We start from the raw sequence: 20,970 nt of genomic DNA, 5'->3' as shown, positions 1-20,970 counted from the left end.
TGTAGCACTAGACCACAGGTGGCAAACACAAGGCCTGAGGGCTGAATCCAGCCCTTCATCTTGTTTTATCTGACCTGGCACCTTGTTTCTACCTGGCGGCAGCGCCAAGCTCTTGCTTAACTGTTAAGTAGTTACATTTATACAGTCCTAAAATCACATTTGGCCCTTTGAAGGCAACTGCAGGACCGATGTGACCCCCAGTGAAAATGAGTCTGACATCCTTGCTCTAGACTGTAAGTTTCACATCTGTTTTTTATTTTTTTCGCTCCATTTCTATGTGCATGCCTTCACTTGTTTTCTTGTACTTGTTTTCTTCAGTTTTTAAGTGGCTCCATCTTAAAACATTTTTTTGTCTTCAGGGACAAAGTGGTTGGTCATTACCATAAGGATTATGTTGAACAGCAACCTTATTTTGCCAACCTTTCATCCTTTTATACATCCTCTACATCTAAGTTATAACTAGAATTTGAGCAAGAATTGAACGAAGAGCAAATAATGATGTAACTTTATGGGATTTTTTTTGTGCTCATCTAATTTAATGTCTGTAACTGTAGATATCTATCCAACTTCTTTTTTTTAATATTTTATTTATCTTTAGAGGGGAAGGGAAGAAGTATCAATGTATGGTTGCTTTTCATGCATCCCCCACTGGGAACTGGCCTGCAACCCAGGCATGTGCCCTGACTGAGAATCGAACTGCAATTGTGTGGTTCGCAGGCCCGCACTCAATCCACTGAGCTATATCAGCCAGGGCTATTCAACTTCTAAAAAAGCACTTTTGGGAAGCTCTTTCAAATCCCACCCCAAATATTAAGGATAATGAGAATGTGCCAAATTATGACTGCTATGAGTCACAGAACAGATGCCCAGTTCACTTGCTCTTTTCATTTTCCTACATGTTAACAGGGTAAAAAAATCTACATTTGCTTTAAAAACACTTCATTCTACATAAGATTAATACAACTGTTGATAAAATTAGTCCTGTACAGTTCAAGACTTGAGTTTTTAATCTACGTAATGTAGGCTACCTTAAAACACAGGGGGATAGTAAATTGGGAAAAAGTGAAATTCTGGTGGCCTGGAAGAAGCTTCTTCATGACATAGAAACAAGAGAATAAAGGGACTGAATGGTAATGAAAAAAAAACAAAAAAATCTGAAAAGACTCGAGAAATAAGATGAGTCTACTGTGCCATGGATTCCCTACATACGTTTGTGTTGTTATCCTATCTATGGAAACTGAAAAATTTAGGGCTTTGAGTACTTCTAGGTAATGTTATTATGCTACATTTCTCCTAGTTCATGATGCTTCATGTTTTCCTTAGGGGATGATGTCAAATACAACTCCCAGCTTGACTAGTGTAATAAAGGCATATCCCATTTGGTGTTATGGAACATATAAAATTAATCATGCCCAGACCCCAAAAAAGAGTTACATCTCACAAATCCTATTATTTCCCTTCAACTTTTTATTCATCCCTTCTCCAGTTATATCCTGAATCAGGCTTTCAGTACATCTCAGGCCTGGATTAGTATCACAGCTTCTTCAACTGCCATCAGTCAGCCCACACAGCCTAGTTTAATTTTCTTTCAAAATTCCTTTCATGTAATTCCCCTCCTCAAAAGCCTACCATGGTTTCCATTTCCTAACCCATTATTTCTAAACTCTTCTGCCTGGATTTAAGGCTACAATCAGGCTCCATTCTTTGCATCCAACTTTATTTTATACTATTTTTTCAACCAGTAGGTCCCCTTCTTCTAGAATAACTGTGAAATTAACCTGCTCTATCTTAGGGAAAACTTAAATAAACAAAGAAAAGAAACGCAGACACTGAAATCCCTAACTGCAAAAGTTTATTTACAATTGAAGTTAAGGAATATTTTTAATGCATGCTGAGAAAACAGTAATATTCTAAACATCTAGGTTACTATCTGATAAGGAATACAAGACAATATTGGAAGAGACTTTGGCACATATGATTATTGGAACTGGGTTATCAGAACACACTATTAGAACCTTATTATCAGAACACTTACATGTATTACCTACTTTTACATCACACCAACTTTATGGACAGCTACTCTAATTTCTCACTAGCTATTTGAGTAAATAAATTTCAAGGTTAAACAATAAAACTGGAGATTGTAGGGAAGAAATACAGAAGTGGTAAGCATCACAATGTTTCAGAGCCTACGTATACGAATACGACACTAAGATTAAGAAAGAGTATTTCAATTTTCTTCTGAAACAACTTTTGGCAATGTTCAGTGCATGAGAAGACACTGCTTTGGTCCATCCACTCGTTCCAGTTTTTCAAAGTGTTTCCTGGCATGATAATGCAATATATGTTTAATGTCTTAAAACTGGAATTCGTGGACACGAAGGATGCTGTCACCTCTGCAGTGACAGAGCAGCTGACTGGCAGGCAGCTGGCTATTTTCCACCACCACCCATAGTTTTCAGGCTGTTTGGGGGTATGGGGGTTTTTTGGTTGTTCTTGTTTTTGATCTTGGTCTTGTTTCTCCTAAGTGGAAATAGCTTAAGTCCTTTGATTATAAAATTAGACCTTCAAATGTACCTGTCTAAAAATGCATGCTCATTGTACAGATCATTGGCAATGCATTAAGCTATGGAAAAAACTCTACAATTGTGATCCCCTGGATCTCTCGGTATACCAGCTATTATTTACATATGAAGATAATGCTATTCACCCATAATTCATGGAGGAAATACTCTGAGTTGTTTAACAAGACTAAGAAACTTCACTGCAACACAAAATCTGCAATTTTAGACTTAAATCACTCTAGTATCTTCATTTTACAAAGAGAAGAAATTAAAGAATTCACTCAAATGGAAACAGAATTCAGGATTTCTAAAAGTAAGTACTTCACAGATAAATGGCTGAAGTAGGCCAAGGACCCTGAAGGACAGAAGGGGAAATGAGGCATGAGAACCGCCGGTGAGGAGGGGAATTCAGACTACACACCCCCCGCCATCCCTAACACCTTGAGAAGCAATCTCTGATCAATCACCATCTGCACCACCAGCGTTTCCAATCTGTGCCCCAATCCTCACAATGCTCGGGCATAAAAAGGCTGCACGTCAAACACGAGCAGAGTTGGTGGTGATGGACCGGAACAAAACCAGTCCCTCTGACGCACACATAGAGGGACTCAGCCACAACCTTGACCAGAACATTAAATTGTTAACTGTTTACAGAACTCTTTTCCCAAGTCCTCTGGAGAAACTTTTAGAAGAATCTCTGGTCGCATCATGAAAGCTTAAAAGTAAATGCCGAAGCAAAGCCATATGTAGCACCAGTCCGGGAATTTTATAATCGGTAAAATAAAGTTTCTCTTTACTTGTATTTTATTTGTTTGAAAGGCCTGTCTTGGGTGACCTGGTAAAGTAGGCGCCCTGGTGAACGTTATCAGCCATTTTGTGGGGGCTATTGAAAGTGTTTTTAAGCCATGGTTACAGCCAAACCTACCCGCTCCACACCCACTTTATGACGAAAGAGCACTAAGGAAAAACATTAAGTCTCTAGTCCTGGCTGGCAAAGAACGGAATTATACCATCCGCCCCAGTTCAGGAGGCAAGGGCTCCACAGCGTGAAGGTCAGCCGTGCGGTGCTCCAGCACCAGAGGCGAGCCGTACCTGACCCAGTCCTCCTCCAGCTCCTCGCAGGACTCGCCGCCCGTCGTGTAGTCCGTCTCGTAGTGGTCCTGCTCTGGCCTCTTCGGCTTCCCTGCCCTCCTCTTTGTGGGAGCCCTTTTAGAAGGTGTCTCGAAGTTATCATTGCTGCTGTAATGAGGCTGCCTGAAGTCATTTATGGGCGAAGTCACTGGAAGTTCCTGTACCACTTCGGGCACCCTAATAAAACAGGAATTACTGTTCAGTGATCACTGAGCACACTACACACCTTTGCGGGAGCACTGTAAGCACAAAGAGCAGCACAGTGACTATTAGGAGATCTGTTAGGAACCACCCTGCCTGGTTTCAGAAACTGTAACCCCCATGGCTAAGGCTGAGTAACAGACTTGGGGACCATAAGCTACCAAGGAGACAAAGCTTATCTTCCCAGCAGGGGCGTCACTTCTGCCCCCTTTACTTCACCCTGCTTGGCCCTGGGTAGATGACTGGTTAGCCACTGACGGGAAAGATTCCTCAAGGGAGTGACAACCTAAAACAGGCATGGTTACAATGGGGCCATTAGGGAAGGACTATAGAAAAAGGGAGTGATGGACCCTCACCCCTCAGCTTTGACATAGCCTAAGTGCTCATTCTGTCTGCAAGAAGTCTCCTAATCTCTTAGCTGCCCGCACCCCGAACCTGACTTAAGCCTAAAACAATGCCAGAGGTGGGTACAGCCTATGCTGGAAAGGGCAGTTCCCCAGGCAATCAGGCCTAAGAAAAGGATACTTAAAATTCTGTGAAACCTGCTTTACTATAAGAATGCCCTCAATATAAATGGTAAGGATCCAAGCATAAAATGAGTTTGCTTCCCAAAGTTTTATAGCCTTTTAGCTAACTGACCCTGACTCAGAATAAGCCCTCCCAGTTCTTTGAATGTTATCTATTGTTTGATCATTACTGCCTGACAATGACTGATGAGCTTTACCTGTATTTCTGTGCAAATTGAACCCAATAAAAGCCCATTGAGGAACAGGTTCCTGGCCCTTCTCCTTTGAGAGACTGGCCACCTTTCCTCCTCAAGCAGATCATGTCTTGATAGACTTATTCTCATCCATGGGGGGCAAGTGCTCTTGGGGCAGAGCCCCCCCTACAGAGATCTACACATAGGTGCATTCACTCAAGCAGTTCACATGTTCAACACGGACCAGACCCTTGGCGTCTGCATTCAGTGCAACACCAGCTCAGATGCAGGCAAGCAGCTTTGAGGTTCCTCTACAAGAGAAGCCCGTTTGTAAACCTTCTAAGTAAAATGGATCTAAGGTTTTATTTAGGTCAGGCTGATCTGGAAGATGTGCTCACCTGACCTGTGCCAGAGACATACTCCACAAGAGTCTGTCAGGAAAGTAATGGTCATGAATCTTTGCTACAGGTTTTCAGAATGTTGAGTGGAGAAGAGGAATGCACAGACAGATCTACTCAACACCTTTGGAAGTGGACTCTGAGACACAGGTCTTTGTAATATTAACTGTAGAGTCCTATACATCAAGTATCTTTTCAAGGTATTTCAAAAGGCTAAAAACACTAAAAATTTAAACTAGAAAAATTAAATCCAAAAAACTAAAAAGCTTTATATCATAGTAGATAAAAAGAATTAATTAAGACTTTTTTAAAAAATTGCTTTGTTAATCCTGAAGCATCAGAAAATGGATGGAATGGAAGGGTTGTTACCATTACACTTACTTTTCTAATGCAATCATTCAATATTGCATCAGATTTTTCATTGCATAGTAATGTTTCTGCTACAATCTGTTTTAAAAAGATTTTATTTATTTATTTTTAGAGTAGAGAGGGGAAGGAAGGGGAAAGAGAGAGAAAGAAACATCAATGTGTGGTTGCCTCTTGAGCGCCCCCTACTGGGGACCTGGCCCACAACCCAGGCATGTGCCCTGTCTGGAAATTGAACCAGTGACCCTTTGATTCGCAGGCGGGCACTCAACCACTGAGCTCCACCAGCCAGGGCCTGCCACAGTTTTAAAACCAAAGCTTGACCCAGAATAAAATACCAAGCGCTCTGGCAACTGTACACCACTCTGAGTACTAGAAATGCAATGCTCCCCTTTCCCTTGTAGCAGAGCTGGAGAAGGGGCAGAGAAAGGGAAGGAAGGTTTTAAAAAAGCACCTCAGACTTCCCAACCATTAAAGACATCTACAGATTTTCTGAAGTCTTTCAACTTAGCAACTATAATCTTGAGCTTTATCAACGAAGCTTACTCTCTTTTCTAGGTAATCCAGAACTGCTTGATTCTGGTTGTCGAAGTCTAAAGCTTTGGTGGGTGTCTATCTGTGCGTGTGTTGGCAGTTGGGGGTGATGCTGGTATTTATTTCTTCTTTCTAAATTTATTCAGGATAACATGGCTTTGTGTGCTATGTTAATAGTACTTACAAAAGAGAAAATGTGACTTTTTCCATGAGTTAATAATTAAACAAGTTCATAGACATACTACCTTCAGGTGACAAACAAAACCTTTAGCATGCATTCAGTTTATCTGAGCAGGTGGGAGCTAGAAGGGAAGGAAGCTAAAGGGCAAAATAAATTAGAAAAAAACAAAATTATTAAGTCCTAGCTGGGTAGCTCAGTTGGTTGGAGCACTGTCCTGATATAACACAGTTGCAAGTACGATCCCCAGTCAGGGCACATACAAGAAGTAACCAATGAATGCACAAATAAGTAGGATAATAAATCGGTGTCTCTATTTCTCTCTTTCTCTCTCTCCTCCCCCTCCCTGTTACTCTCTAAAAACAATACATTAAGTTAAAAAAATGAATTAAAGCAGGTTTCCTCCCACAATTTTTTATTAGTTATTGATATTATAAATCTTTACCTTGGAAGTTTTCTATCTCTTCCTATGTCCTTTGAAATGCTAAGGAATAACATACTTCCTACAGGATAAAAGCTGAAAACAAAATGCTTAGCAATAAAAGTATACATAAATTGCCCTGGCTGGTGTAGCTCAGTGGATTGAGCGTGGGCCTGGGAATCACACGATTGCGGTTCGATTCCCAGTCAGGGCACATGCCTGGGTTGCAGGCCAGTTCCTGGCAGTGGACACACCAGAAGCAACACCAAATATCAAATACATTGATATTTCTCTCTCTCTCTCTCTCCTTCCTTTCCCCTCTAAAAATAAATAAATAAAATCTTTCAAAAAATGTTTTTAAAATAGTATATATAAATTTAAGAGCTAGGGAATATATATACTCTCAATAATCTTGGAACCTACTTTTTTCTTTCACATCTACTTTCAGACACAAATCCTACTGGGAAAAACATGCACAGCACAGAACAGGTAGCCAGCTGTGTACTTTCCCCAGTAGCCAACTCAGTCTCCCTGTGTTGGAAGTTCTCCCTTTTGTAGCTTTTGGGTTGATTCTTTTTTATTCATTTGTTTTACTCTCTCCTACACACCCCCACATGCTCTTGCTGCTCTTATCTTGCCCCAAGTCTCAATGTAGTTATTACTCACTTTCTTCAATACTTTCTTCAACGCCTCTTAGTTTGCAACCTCCATGAGAGCATGGCCTTTGTATTCCCATGGCAACTGGCCCAGCACTGTGTGTACATGGCAGGTGTTCAAGGCAATTACTGAACTAAAAACAGTTACAAGAATCCTGTTTTCTGATGACACCAGTTTCAATGAGGGAGAAACAATGCATGATCAACATCATTGCCTTGACTGCCAGAATGATGTCCATCATATACATGGCTGTTAGAACTGTCACCACTATTGGGGGAAGTAACTAGGCCTCGCTAATTAGAAATTTCATCTTCCTGACCTTGGAGATGACAATGACCCAAAAGAGCCAATCGGAATCTATTCAACAGATTTGAAAGGCAAGTTTTGGGAAAGGGAAATTCCATTTCTTAATCCTGGGATGGAAGACCAGCGCAGCTTGAGGAATGTGGATGACTCACCCTGCTACAACTGGGAATAAAGGCAGCACAGCGACAAGAGCCCTGATATCTCATGAGTCCCTGGATCATGCCATGCCTGACGTAGACCCATCCTGAGGCCTTACGTGAACCAGCGAATTCCTACAACTCACACAAAAAGCCCTCACAGATCACCCCACCAGCCCATTTGCTACTACCAAGCAGTGGTCTGTCTTTTCTGTCACTCTGGGGTGTCATCCTGCCATGAACGCTCTCTGTAGTATCAACACTCAACTTCCATGACTTATTAAGGTTAATTCATCCCGAGTGCGGACAGTATAGTAGGGAGTGGACCTCACAGGACTCTTCCAAATTCACTTAGAAAGGGTGAAGTAGCAATCATCTTCAACTGAATTCTGCTGTCATCTAATCCACGAGTAATTCTAACAGCACTGAAATTCTAAGGTATAGGACATTATGACAAGAAAGAGGAACCAAATATGAGAGTAATTACTATATAATTCCATTTAATAACAGGTCCTGGCTCGGTAGCTCAGTTGGCTAGAGTGTCGTCCCAATCACCAAGGTTGTGGGTTTGATACCCAGTGAAGGCACAAACAAGAATCAATCATGAATGCATAAATAAGTGGAACAACAAATCTATGTTTTTTTTCTCTCTCCCCCTTCCTCCCTCTAAAATCAATAAATAAAATTTTTTTAAAAAAGAACTCCAGTAACAAGCTAAACTAATAGGTTGTGATAAGCACGAAAAGAGTGGTGGGGGTGGGAGTACTGATGACAAAAGGCCCGAGAGGACCTTTGGGACTACAGTTTGAGCACATCGAATGAAATTAAATACATAATTTCCTTTAGCCCAGCAATTTTGCTTTTCCTCCAGATATACTGACATATGTGTAAAGTGATAAGTATGCAAGTTGATTCCCTGCAGCAGTCTATATGGGATTAATAAAATAAATTACTGATGGAATATTATGCAGCTGTGAAACAGGCCAGTAAACTCTTTGTATACCAATATGAACAACTGCAAAATACATAGCTAACAAGGCATTTGATATGCTAGTATTTTTTAGCCCTGGCTAGTATGGCTCAGTAGTTTTAGAGTGCCAGCCTCCAAACCAAAATGTAGCTGGTTCGATTACCAGTCAGGGCTCATGCCTAGGTTGTGGGCCAGGTCCCCAGTTGGGGGCGCACAAGAGGCAACCTATTGATGTACCTCTCATACATCTGTGTTTCTCTTTCTCCCTCTCTTCCCGTCTCTCTAAAAATAAATAAGTAAAACCTTTAAAAAACATAATATGCTAATATTTTTAAAGAAAAATATAACCAGCCCTGGCTGGTGTAGCTCAGGTGAATTGAGCATGGGCTGCAAACCAAAGGGTCACTGGTTCAATTCCCAGTCAGGGCACATGCCTGGGCTGTGGGCCAGGTCCCCAGTGGGGGCCACATGAGAGGCAACCACACATTGACGTTTCTCCCCCTCTCTTCCCTTCTCTCCAAAAATTAAAAAAAAACTAAGAAATGAAAAAACAAAGGAAATCTTACCTTAAAAAAAAGAAAAAGAAAAAAATAACCAATATTCATATTTGGCCAGCATACTGTATTTAAAAATAACCTCTGGAAGGATATAAAAGAAACTGGTAGTATGAGCTGTCTCTAGAGAGAGGACCTAGAGGTCTATTTTTCCGTTTTAAATTTTACATTATGAATGTATTGGCTTACTCAAGAATAAGTAAGGTTTTTAAACTGTTCCAAATGGATGTGCAAATACTCAGTTTTTAGACTCATTCTATCAGAAGGTTCTACTTACGGTGAACCCATCTTGGTTTTCATGAAAAGGGACAGCACATGGGAATGCTGTGTGACCACGCAGGCCTTACAGCTCCTTTAGAGGCTCAGCTGGTCGCATGCATTACAGACACTTATTTTCTATGTGCAAAAGTCCCGCCCGCAAATTGTAACTTAAAGCTTTCACAAGGACTGTATTGCTACAATGTACCTTTGCCCTTATTACCCTCGAGTGCTTTGGTTTTTGTTAAAATCCGAAGAGAAGGAGGAGAACGGTGAAAATGTTCTTCCTCCAAATCATTCACAATTGAAATGAACAGCGAGGTCAGTTCTGCAAAGCAAAGCAAAATATTTGGAGGGCAAGGCAGACTGCTAGTGTGTTTCCAAATTCCACTGCAGGATAATAATCAATCTATTGTCTTCAAACTCAGCTGCTGGTGTCACTTTATGGGGTTTCAGCCACCCAAACTGCACTCAGAGTGGATCTCTATGTAACCCAGCCCACTAAATAAGGGTGTGGAGTTGAAATAAAACTTTAAAAAACAGTTTTCCAACAGATAAACCTTTAACTAAGAACAATCAAACTAGCTAAAGAGAAGCCTTCTTTCTTCAGTCTAGAAAGGAATTTGGAGTTCTAGAATTCTTTATAGCAACAGTAACTTACCATCCTTAGGCAAAAATTACATCCAAGTCCTTAACAACACCTCCAGCATCCTTCACTCACCAGTCATTAAGCTGAATTAGAATTAGTCTTTAGGGAAAACTGAAACCACAAGGGGACACCATTTCAATAACTATAATGGTACCTGCTCCAGGTCAGAAGCTCACTATGAGGTTTTGTTTTGTTGTTTTAATCCTTACCCAAGGATATGTTTATATTTTTTAAAAAGAATTTATTTATTTATTTCTAGAGACAGGAGAAGGGAGGCAGAAAGAGAGGGAGAGAAACATCAATATGTGGTTGCCTCTCACCTGCCCCCTACTGGGGACCTGGCCTGCAACCCAGGCATGTGCCCTGACTGGGAATCGAACCTGCAATCCTTTGGTTTGCAGTTCAGTGCTCAACTCACTGAGCCACACCAGCCAGGGCAAGGATATGTTTATTGATTAGAAAGAAAGAGAGAGAGAGACAGAGAGAGAGAAACATTGATATGAAAGGGAAACATCCATCTGCTCTGCTGCCTCCCATACGTGCCCTGACCAGGGATCAAACCTGCAACCTAGGGAAGTACCCGGACCAGGATTCAAACTCACAATCATTCAGTGTACAGGATGACATTCCAACCGAGCCACAGGCCAGGCCACTATGAGGTTTTTTTCACACTGTATGTAAAACAAAACCTACAGGCAACATGGAGGCTCTAGCACAGCAAAGGAGATCTCATAATTCATGAATTTAAATGAAGCCTTATGGTTTAATAAACATGTATGCAGACAGAGTTGATCAATGAGCAATCTCCCCTTTCTACTGAGGAAAAAGTGAAGACAAGGAAAATATAAAATAGAACCATTTTAACCAAGCTACTAAATTATTTAACATTATGAAGGTTGAGGCATGAGGAAATGATTCTTTTTCTTACCTTAACTTGCTTGGGATCTTCAACTTTTGAACTTTTCAGGCCTAAGCCAATACCTAGGTAATGCCCAGACATCCATCAAACTTACGGATAGCCCTGTGACTACCCCCTAAAGGATTTAGGACAGGACTAGACCTCCTGGTACCCATCCTCCTGACCACCTGGCATCTGTCATCCAGACTGCCTGACATCTGACTGATACGTGTCCTGGACCAGTGCGAGGGCTAAGAACGCAGGACTGATTACTCTCAAGGCTGTGACTTGTACTGTAAGAACTCAACTTTTCTTCCTTCTTTGGAACACTTCTAGGTTTTTACCTAGATATGTTACCAGTTTGCAAACTCTAATACCCTTGAGTAAATTTTTATCATTTATTTCTAGCCAAAGCCTCCTGACTGTTTGTCCTTATTCAATACTTTTAACGAGATCTAATAATTATAGGCAAAAGGAGAGACTAAGAAATGCACTTTAGCTCTGCTATCCATCACTAACGTCCTTTTACCCACACCTAAATTGAAAACCTGAAGTAGGAAAGAGAACCACATTCCTAGAGTGAAAGAACCTAACCTACCACATACCTGTTAAATCATCAGGAGAAACGCACTTTCAGCTTGGAAGGGGAAGAGAACCCAACTGCACAGTCCCACTCTCCTTGTCTTCCAAATCACCCTAGGCATTCACCTACAATGCCAAGATGGGTCTCCAGCCTTCATGCAAACTATTGGATTTTTAAAAAAATAAATGGAACAAAACAGCACCTGATCTACAAATGTGCAGACACTCAGTTTTTAGACTCATTCTACTTACGGTGTTGATTTATAGGAGGACTCTGGATATACCCGCTTGTCATTCACTCTACCGTTGGAGGAGTAGGCCACGGGACTGTACACTCCGTCCACATAGTCCAAAGGGGGAGGAGGCATGTCTTGTGTGCCTGCAGACACATTTTTAACCTAAAGAAACAGCCCCAAGAGACACAGGTATTATTTAGCCTATAATTTAAAGGGGGAAGAAATGGAGAAAAATATACATAAAATGATCTAGTATTTACTGGGCTCATTAAATAGTATCAACCTGTAATGACTGCTTGTTATTATTAGTGGTAACAGTCAAATCAGTATCTTTACAAACACAAGTCCAGAATGAATTACAAAGAAGAAAAAAAATCCCAATTACCTCTCATCTTGATAGGATTAGGTGGAATAATTACCCACCTAACTGCTCCTCCCCCATATTAGGAAGACTAATCTCATTTATCTAAGCTAGGTCTGTGCTAGAGTGAGAATTCTCATTTCTAACAAGTTCTAGGGTAATGTTTATGCTGTTGTCTGAGGACCACACTTGGAACACCTCTTAGCTAGGACCAAGGACATAGGCTCTTCTTAATCTATTCACCATAAATATGGACCATTAAAACCACAGAAGTAATTAAATTCAAACTGATTTCTGCTATAGTTCCTTAATGAAATCTGCGTAGTCGCCCTTAACATACATTCTCCATGGCTCTATTATTAACAGCCTATACAGTGCAGTCACAACATTGTTGCCAGCCCCTCTGCTTTCCAGTGAGTTTGTTCTAAGAACGAGTATATATTAGAGACTATGCTTTGTTAACATGAAAGGTTTCCCACAGAAACTTTGGAAAATTTAAATTAAATAAGCATAGCTGATTAGATTTCCAACATTGTTAGAGTTCACGAAGTAGATCCAACATTCTTTAAATTTCACCTAAAAATTTGCCCTGGCTGGTATGGCTCAGTGAATTGGATTATTTTGCAACTGTGAATACTTGCAATTAGGCTCAGTATCAATACAGTGTATTTCCTTGCAACACACACTTTACATCTTGTTTCCTGTTAGGTATAGCATCATAACATGACCTGCTCCTTTTCCTATCACTGCAGTATCACATGTCGAAGTATTTATTTACCCACTCCTCTAAGGACATGGAGGTCTTCTTGATTGTTTAATATTCCCATGAGTCAGAAAGGAATGAAATCATTTCCTCTTGAAAGCGGAGCTTGGCAGCAACTGGGAAACCAGTGGGTGGGTTGCCAGGGAGTGTGCTTAGATCCCACCACAGGGGGGCTGGGTGGGGACCACTCTTGGCTCTCCTGACGAATTCCTTAGGACTTGACTCCATCACCAAGCTTCACAGGCAAAAAGCTCTGCCAAGCCAAAGGCCTATTCCTATTCTGGAGACTTCAGCAGAATTCAAAAAGACTTCCTTTTCTTTAAAACTCATTTCACATCTTGCCCTGGCTGGTGTGGCTCAATGGACTGAGTGCCAGCCTGCAAACCAAAGGGTAACTAGTTCGATTCCCAGTCAGGGCACATGCCTAGGTTGCAGGCCAGGTCCCTAGTAGGGAGCACTTGAGAGGCAACCACACATTGATGTTTCTCTCTTTCTCCTTCCCTTCCTCTCTCTCTAAAAATAAATACATAAAATCTTTAAAATAAAAAACCCATTTAACACCTCTCCAGTTTCTCTCCCTTTAACAACTTTAGCAGATGCTCAAAACTGATAGATTTCCTACTGACTCACAAACGAGAAAGCAAAACCAAGGTATGTGGGTGTCCTTGTAGAGACTTCTGGGATGGAATGTTCTTCCTCTTTCCTTTGCCAGCTAAGCCTTAATTGGGCTTCAAGTCTTGGCTCACTACCAAGGACTAGTAATGGCACTACCTTCTGGAGGCCTTCCACATGTGTCCCTGCTGGGTGAGGCACCTATCTGTCGTCCTATCTCCGCAAGCACCTGTGGACACAATCCTCCCACCCACACAGCACTCTGCACTGTGGAACAATTGTTCACACACACTGTGATGGCTTGCTCCCATTAACTCTAACCTCAGTAGGCAGTCACCTGTTCTAAAAGCCATCTCTGTCTGCCTGTTTACAATGTGCCAAATGCTGAACTGATACATCATCTAGAAGGCACAACCTTACAAGTAAATACTATGATTCCCTTTTCAGAAATGAGGAAGCTGTGGCTCAGAGAGCTCGACAACTTTCCCAAAGACCTATACCCAGTAAATGGTCATGTGGGATTTAAATACGGGCCTCACTGGGAAACGTCTGCTACAATCCACCACCTCTCCCTGGGCCGTCCCCTGCCTGCTCTTTGGGTCTCCCTGGATAGTCCGCAGCACAGATCAGTAACCCAGAGTTTGCTACACAAAGGTTACCTCACTTACTGCCGCTCTACACTGTGTGTATCCAAAAACCTTATTACATGAGCAGCTGTGAGCGACCTTATCTCTGAATCAGCAGGACTGGACTAACTTGTCCGCTAGCTTCACCCTCCAGCAGGCCTTTGGTTACTGAAACCTTTTTTTATATAACTGCACAAAAAATTCCAAAGTACTGTTTGCTTTGGCGGAACATATACTAAAGTTGGAACAATACAAAGAAAATTAATTATTAGCACGGGCTCAGCAAAAGGATGAGATACACATTTGTGATAAGTTCACATTTTTATAACATACCAGACATGTTAAACACACAAGGCAATAGACAGATGATGTATTATAGAACTAGATACTTGAAACCTATAAAACTTTTTAACTAATGTCAGCCCAATAATTTTTTTAATTTTTATTTTTATTGATTTTAGAGAGAGAGGAAGCAAGAAAGAGAAACACTGACTTGCTGTTCCACTTAGTTGCGCATTTGCTGGTTGATTCTATGTGCCCTGACTGGGGAGGGACCAGCTTGGTACTGGAATGATGTTCTACCCAACTGAGCTACCTGGCCAGGGCTCACCCCAGTAAATGTAGTTTTAAAGAAATCCCCAGACAGATTAAAAAAAGCATAAGCAGACTGTGTCCTTAAAAGGAGCTTTAAGATTGTAGAGGCAGAGACAAAACATATTTGTAAAACAAGGAGTAAGGTCTGTTTTTTTTTCCTTTTTATGCTTCCCTTTTTATGAAAAAAAAAAAAGCTAAAATACTACTTTTTCTCATGGTACCAATGCAAAGTGAGTATAAAGCTGCCATTTTGAAAGGACAGGAGAAGGAAGGGGGAAGCCTCAGTGGGGAGTGACCACGTACTAGTAATTTATACAGGGAGGCCTCAACCTGTGTGTCCTAGGATTTCTGAGCTTCACTCTTGTTACTGATGGACTCCCCACCCAGCCAACCCACAAGACTTGATGGTGTAGTTCAACTTCTTTAAAACACATACACATACTAAGAAAATCCCCACCACTGTAATCACTGTAAGAAATAAAATTTAAAAGATTTAGAAACTGAGAAAAATTAGGCTTACTTCTAAACAACAAATGGTGAGCAATTTTCCTTAAGTATCTTGGGAACAGCTCTGAGAAATTAGGGACAGAAGTAAAAACACGAATTAAGGAAGATTTGTCTTCTACCAAGTTCTGAGGGGACAGAAACGTTGGAGAGTCAACACTCCAGAAACCAAATGCTGGAATTGTTGCTCTGAAGTGGGGAGGATCCTGGAAGGGGGATCCAGTGCTTCAGACCCCAGGGCCTTCCAGTGGGGAGGAGACCCAAGTGAAGTGGGAAGCCAGCTGTGGGCAGCAGAAACCCACCCAGCAGGGCCCACCAGCTTCCCTCCTCAGGGATCTGCTGGAGGAGCCCCTGGTCCTCCACACACCCACCCCCCAACAGGCAGACTATAAAAAAGGAAACATACAGCACAGGGAAGGACAGGCGTGCACCTCACGCAACCAAAAAATGACTCGGATTCACTCTCTAGACTACATTCAAAAAAGACAAGCACTTCCACAGACCTTGTTTAATTCCAGGAACATGAATAATTAATTTAGGGCAAGACACAGGAAAAGTTTTACCAAGATTTATATTTCAATCCCAGAAAGAACAAGAGTGTTTCTGAAATGTTAAAGTGAACTAAATTCAAATGAAGTCATTTCAAAAGCTCTTCGCAAGAGGTATTTAGGAGGACAAAATTTTATTCAAAATTTAATTGCACTCATTACAAGTGTTCTGATTATGTCACTTATGAAAGAAATCTTTGTGACAACCTAACATTCCTTCATGAAAGCACCCTAAAACCCCACGGGGTGCCCAAAGGACAAAGCGGGTGGCTCCCTTCAGCCATCCTCCAAGCCCCTGCCATCAATCAATGCGTTTCCTCACTTGGGACCCAGATGGACAGAAAGAATAAAAAGCAGAATGGTTTAGGGCCCTTTGAAAGCAAGTCTGTCCCCCAAAACAAAGTCTGGGGAAAACACTTCTCTCCATGCAAAACAACTTCATGTGTCATTTGGAATCAGCACAAGCAAAAGGAGCAAGGACAGCCATTCCCCACCTCCTCATCCTGTCTTTATTCCTTCTGCTCACTCAAGGGAGAAAGAGTCAGTCTCCCCCTGCATCCAACTGGTGAAGCAATTTAACAGGAGCTGCCGCCTCTGAGAATGAAATGGAAAGTTCATCTGTTGAGTATTTATGGCCATGTGTATTCTTCTCCATTGCCCGAGTTGATACAATTATTTCCACTTTCAGATGAGGAAATTGAGCCTTTGTGTTAAAATTAATTTGCTCAAGGTCGCACAGAAAGCAGTGTGGGGATTCGAACACTGGCCCACCTGGCTCCAAAGGCCAGCTCTTTCTCCCGTAGCAAACTGCCACCTAGTAATTTACATGTGGCTTGAGGCACCCATCTTGTCTGGGTACTGACTAGTCCCTGTAACATTGCCTTAACTCCTCACCTCACCCTGATGAGAGGTGAGGTGGATCCAGTTTGCAGAGTTTCATTTGCCTGTTAGACTAATGTGGTAAAAACAGCTTCTTACACAAAATCTGAATGCTGCTTTAGTCACTAGGTGCCTTTGTGTGGGCCAGAGTGCAGAAACACCACCCTTCAAAGGGAAACAGAAGGACTTTTCCTGCTTGATAATCACAGCAGAGAAAGACAACAGACAAACCTTAATCTCAAAGTACCATCTCCAGTTTTACCACCTGCATCCACTTTCATACCAGTAAGTGGTCCAACTCGTTTTTCCTGTTTTATGGTATTAAACCCACAAGATGCTCCCCACAGCAAGAGCCTCAAAATTGCCTCCAGCAAGTTCCCTAAGTCTTTTCTCCACCTGTGGCCTCTTGAAGGCAGATGCTCCCAAATGTACTAACCCCACAAATGAAAAGATCATGCACGGACCAGGTTTGAGCGAGTCTGAGTAATTTCCTGTTGGTCAAATGGCACTGAAGATTTAGCAAACACAATGTCCCCAACCGAAACGCATGTGGCCCATCATGTACCAACAAAAATGACTTCTGAAACTCCCTAGGAGGCAGTGACTTGTCAACAGAGCTTTGGGAGAAGGTGAGCTGTAGAAACCTCATATTCAGTGAGCAGTATCATGTACGCACTCCTTGCTCTAGAAATAAAAATCCAGGTACATATTGTATTTTAATACCCATGCATCTTACGCCAGCGCTCCCCAACAGGAACGCCACAAGGCACGGAACACCTCAGTCCTCAGAGCTGGTGGCCGTCAGTCAGTGGCCACCTGAGGTTCCAAATCCCCTTTGGTTTACTCCTCCCTACAATGCTGCTATTTAGTAAGCTGTGCCATGAGGTGCATACCTTAACTCAAACTGGGCCTGCAGCCCTGCAGGACAGCGGTTCTCAAAGTGTGGTCCCCAGACCAGCAGCAGCAGTCTTACTTGGGAACTCATGAGAAACGCAGATTTTCAAGCCCCATGCCAGAGCTACTGAATGAGAAACCCTGGGGTGGGGCCTAGCAAGCTGTTTCAAGCAGTCCTCCAAAGGATTCTGATGCTTGCTGAGGTTTCAGAAGGACTGACCAAGGCAGACAACTGCCCTGTTTGGACCATTACAACCACCGCCTACTGTTAACATAATATTAATTCTATGTAGTACTGGAAATCTAGGAATTCCTGCTTTCAGACAGCCACGGAGACATCATCAGCTTCAGCACATATTCTGCCTCCACTACAACTCTCTAAACCAGCTCTCCAGGATGCCCGGCCTGTCCACCCACCCCTTTCAGTTCACAGGGGTGCCGGGACAGACAGGGCGTCTCTTCTCCGTGCTTGTGGGCTCTCAAAGTCGGCAGACAGAAAAGGCACTTCTACTTCCATTCCATTTTGACCCACCTGAGGCCACAGGGTTCAGTAAATTTTTCCCCAGGGTGAGAGCCTTGTATACCAATTAGTCAGCAGCCAACAGGACAGCTTTTACATTGAAGAAAGCTTGTAGTGGTTGAAAATTAAAAAGCTATTCAAATTTCTCTAGACGTCTAATGTTGATTGCCACCACTGTCCTGTCCCAGTCACCTTCCCCATGTACATCTCTCTCCCCACCCTGTGCAAGGAGATACTATGTAGGGCCTGCCTATGCCCTTCGGAAAAAACAAAAAACAAACTGTGCTCATCAGAACTTGTAACAAGCTTATAAGCTTACGAATAAGAGGAAAATTAAGTTAAACTGCACCCAACATTAATTTTAGGTCCTCTTACCCAAACTCCCTTATTTACGCTCATCATTGCAAATACTAACAGTTATTACTCTAGCTAAAATTTATTGAGCATTAATAAATTATATGCTGGCCTGAACTGACCTAAGACCTTTAATCGTTACAGAATCAGAAAAATCTGTAGGTGGAAGTTGTATTTTCCCCATTTATACACGAGGAACCTATTAAATAAACAGACAAAGTGACTATCTTCATCCAAGTCCAAGGAAACTGAGAGCTCCCAGGGCTGACCACAAAGGACAACCAAAGGCCCTGTCCCTTCTCTCTCCCCAGCCCGCTCAGCCTCTCTAGCTCTTACCTTGGCAAGCAAATACTGGGAGCGATGATACATACAAGTTGTATCTCAATGTCAAAGCCTGAGAAACTTCTAGAAATAAAACTACCTACGTAACATTTAGCTTTAAGTATTTCCTACTTAAAAATGGACTCTCGTTAAACTTTGCTTACTACTTGGTAGCAATGGAGAACCAAGTTTACGATATGCTCTCTCCAATTCAGTCTATGCCTGCTTCTGACATAACCGTCCTGCGGCAGTAACAAGAAAGGGTGCCCATTAGGAGACATGCAGAAAATACCCACTGAGCATCAGTATGCTGACCTATAGTACAGACAGGCCTTTTATAAATGCATTATCATTTTACACCTGTTAGTTCTACTAAATACAGTTGACCCTCGAGTTAATGCAAGGATGAGGAGTGCCAGACCCCACCCCCCAGTAAAAAACCCACGTATAACTTAAGGTGGCCCTCCCCACAGGCAGTTTCTCAACTGCGGATGGAAAATATACTATTTCCCCCAGTTCTGTGGACACAAAATCCCCATGAAGCTGAGGGAAAAAAGACACACATCCACACACACCAAAAAATACAAGTTGTAACAGCAAATATAATATTGGTCCTGCTGATGAGTATGTCAAGTCTAAGACGAATTACTGACGTCATTGGCGAACTTCGGTTTCTTCCGAGAGGGCCCACACCGCAGGGGCTGCAGTTAGAATGATAAGAGCATGGCCACCCTATAATGGTTCCTTAGGAAATGGTGGCTCCTACTTCTCTTTGTTTTGCTGATTGTTTCTAGCTCTGTTACCCAAATGAAGACGTGATGCTCAAACTCCAGTCAGCCGGATGCCCTGCAGGAGAAGAACATTGAACTTCTAGTCCTGACTCTCACGTCGCCAAGGAGCCACCAACTTGTTAGCATGCCCAGCTCAAAGATCTTCTGCCTCCTTCCTGTAGGTTCTCTGGGGTTCATCAGACCCCTCACCCTAAGGTCCCCCACGGCTCGGTTTCTGCTTTCTTTTACCTGACTGACACCAAATCAAAATTTATGCACGGGAGCTCCTAAAACTGAAGTTCTTAACTTTAAGTGACCATTTCACCAGAATACTGTAGGTATTAATAAAAACTAATCTCAAGTATACATTTTATAATCAGCTCCAATATTTACCATAGGTGTGGGATTTTCTAAAGCCAGAACCCAGTTTTAAGCCTTTACTCTAAAAAAATGAATATGTATGTCCTGATACTTTTATTTATGACCTGCTGAAAATCCAGGTGAGAGAAGAAAGGTTTGAACACAAAGATTAATATGCAGTACTCACATCTTCATGGGCTAAAATCCTTCCTGACTCAGCCCTGGCACCCACAACTCTCCCGACACTGGCATTCTCTGCATGCTGGCAGGACACAGCTTTTCAGACACACTTCCCTGCCCTTGGATGAGGCCCAGCTGAAGGAGGGGCAGACAGGGATCTGCGCAGCATTACACCCCCTGGGAGGAGCCAGCAGAGCACTCAGGGGCACTGGGGCGAAGCAGGCACACACCTGCTCAGAAACTCATCCCAAGCTATTTAAATTGCACTTTGGATTTAAACCTGGCCAGATGACCACAGGCATCACCAATAAGGGGGAAATTACAATTACTTCATAAAGTGCATATCCGTGTAGTTAGTCACCCCCCGATCCACAGTTTCACTCTCCCCGGTTTCAGTTACCTGCAGTCAACAGCAGTCTGAAAATATTAAATTGAAAATTACCGGAATAAACAGTTCACAAGTTTTAAATTGCATGTCGTTCTGAGTAGTGCAATGAAATCTCATGCCGTTCCGCTCCATCCTGCCCAGGATGTGAATCATCCCTGCGGCAGCATCTCCCCCTCACTTTGTCTCCTCACACTGGCACGGTGTCATCACACAGCATCACAAGAAGGTGAGCACAGTGCAATTAGATGTTTTGAAAGAGAGACCACATTCACATAACTTTTATTACAGTATTGCTCTAATTGTTCTATTTTATTACTGGCTGTTAATCTTACTGTACCTAATTCATAAACTGAAGTTTATCACAGGTAAATATGTACAGGGAAAAGCAGTCTATATAAGGTTCAGTACTATCTGCGATTTCAGGTATCCACGGGGGTTCTTGAAACGTATCCCCTGCAGATGGGGGAGGGGGCAACTGCAGTCCATATTGTGTACAGAGCGCTGTTTCTCTGGAATCCATCTCCCTGTTGCACACAGGAGCTGCCATACGCTCTAT

At 42.2% G+C, this 20,970-nt stretch overlaps 1 protein-coding gene and 1 non-coding gene across 4 annotated transcripts in view; one reads left to right on the top strand and one right to left on the bottom strand.

Annotated features, from left to right (window-relative positions):
* Positions 1-3,553: 3,553 nt before the first annotated feature.
* OCLN (occludin) overlaps positions 3,554-20,970 on the bottom strand; it is a 38,813-nt gene continuing 21,396 nt past the window's right edge. For all 3 annotated transcript variants that reach the window (XM_037031071.1, XM_037031070.1, XM_037031072.1), the window contains exons 5-6: positions 11,757-11,902; positions 3,554-3,872 (exon numbers count right to left, since the gene is read on the bottom strand). In XM_037031071.1, coding sequence (XP_036886966.1) covers positions 3,569-3,872; positions 11,757-11,902 — 450 coding nt within the window. In that variant the 3' untranslated portion in view covers positions 3,554-3,568. The remainder of the gene's footprint in view (positions 3,873-11,756; positions 11,903-20,970) is intronic.
* LOC118976557 (U6 spliceosomal RNA) lies at positions 14,316-14,427 on the top strand. The gene has a single exon (XR_005064305.1). It is a non-coding gene; the product is annotated as a U6 spliceosomal RNA (small nuclear RNA).

Source organism: Sturnira hondurensis, unplaced genomic scaffold (assembly GCF_014824575.4).
Source record: "Sturnira hondurensis isolate 20B ecotype Veracruz unplaced genomic scaffold, ASM1482457v3 Scaffold0020958, whole genome shotgun sequence".
NCBI lineage: Eukaryota > Metazoa > Chordata > Mammalia > Chiroptera > Phyllostomidae > Sturnira > Sturnira hondurensis.
This window is presented reverse-complemented; position numbering and strand designations above follow the sequence as displayed.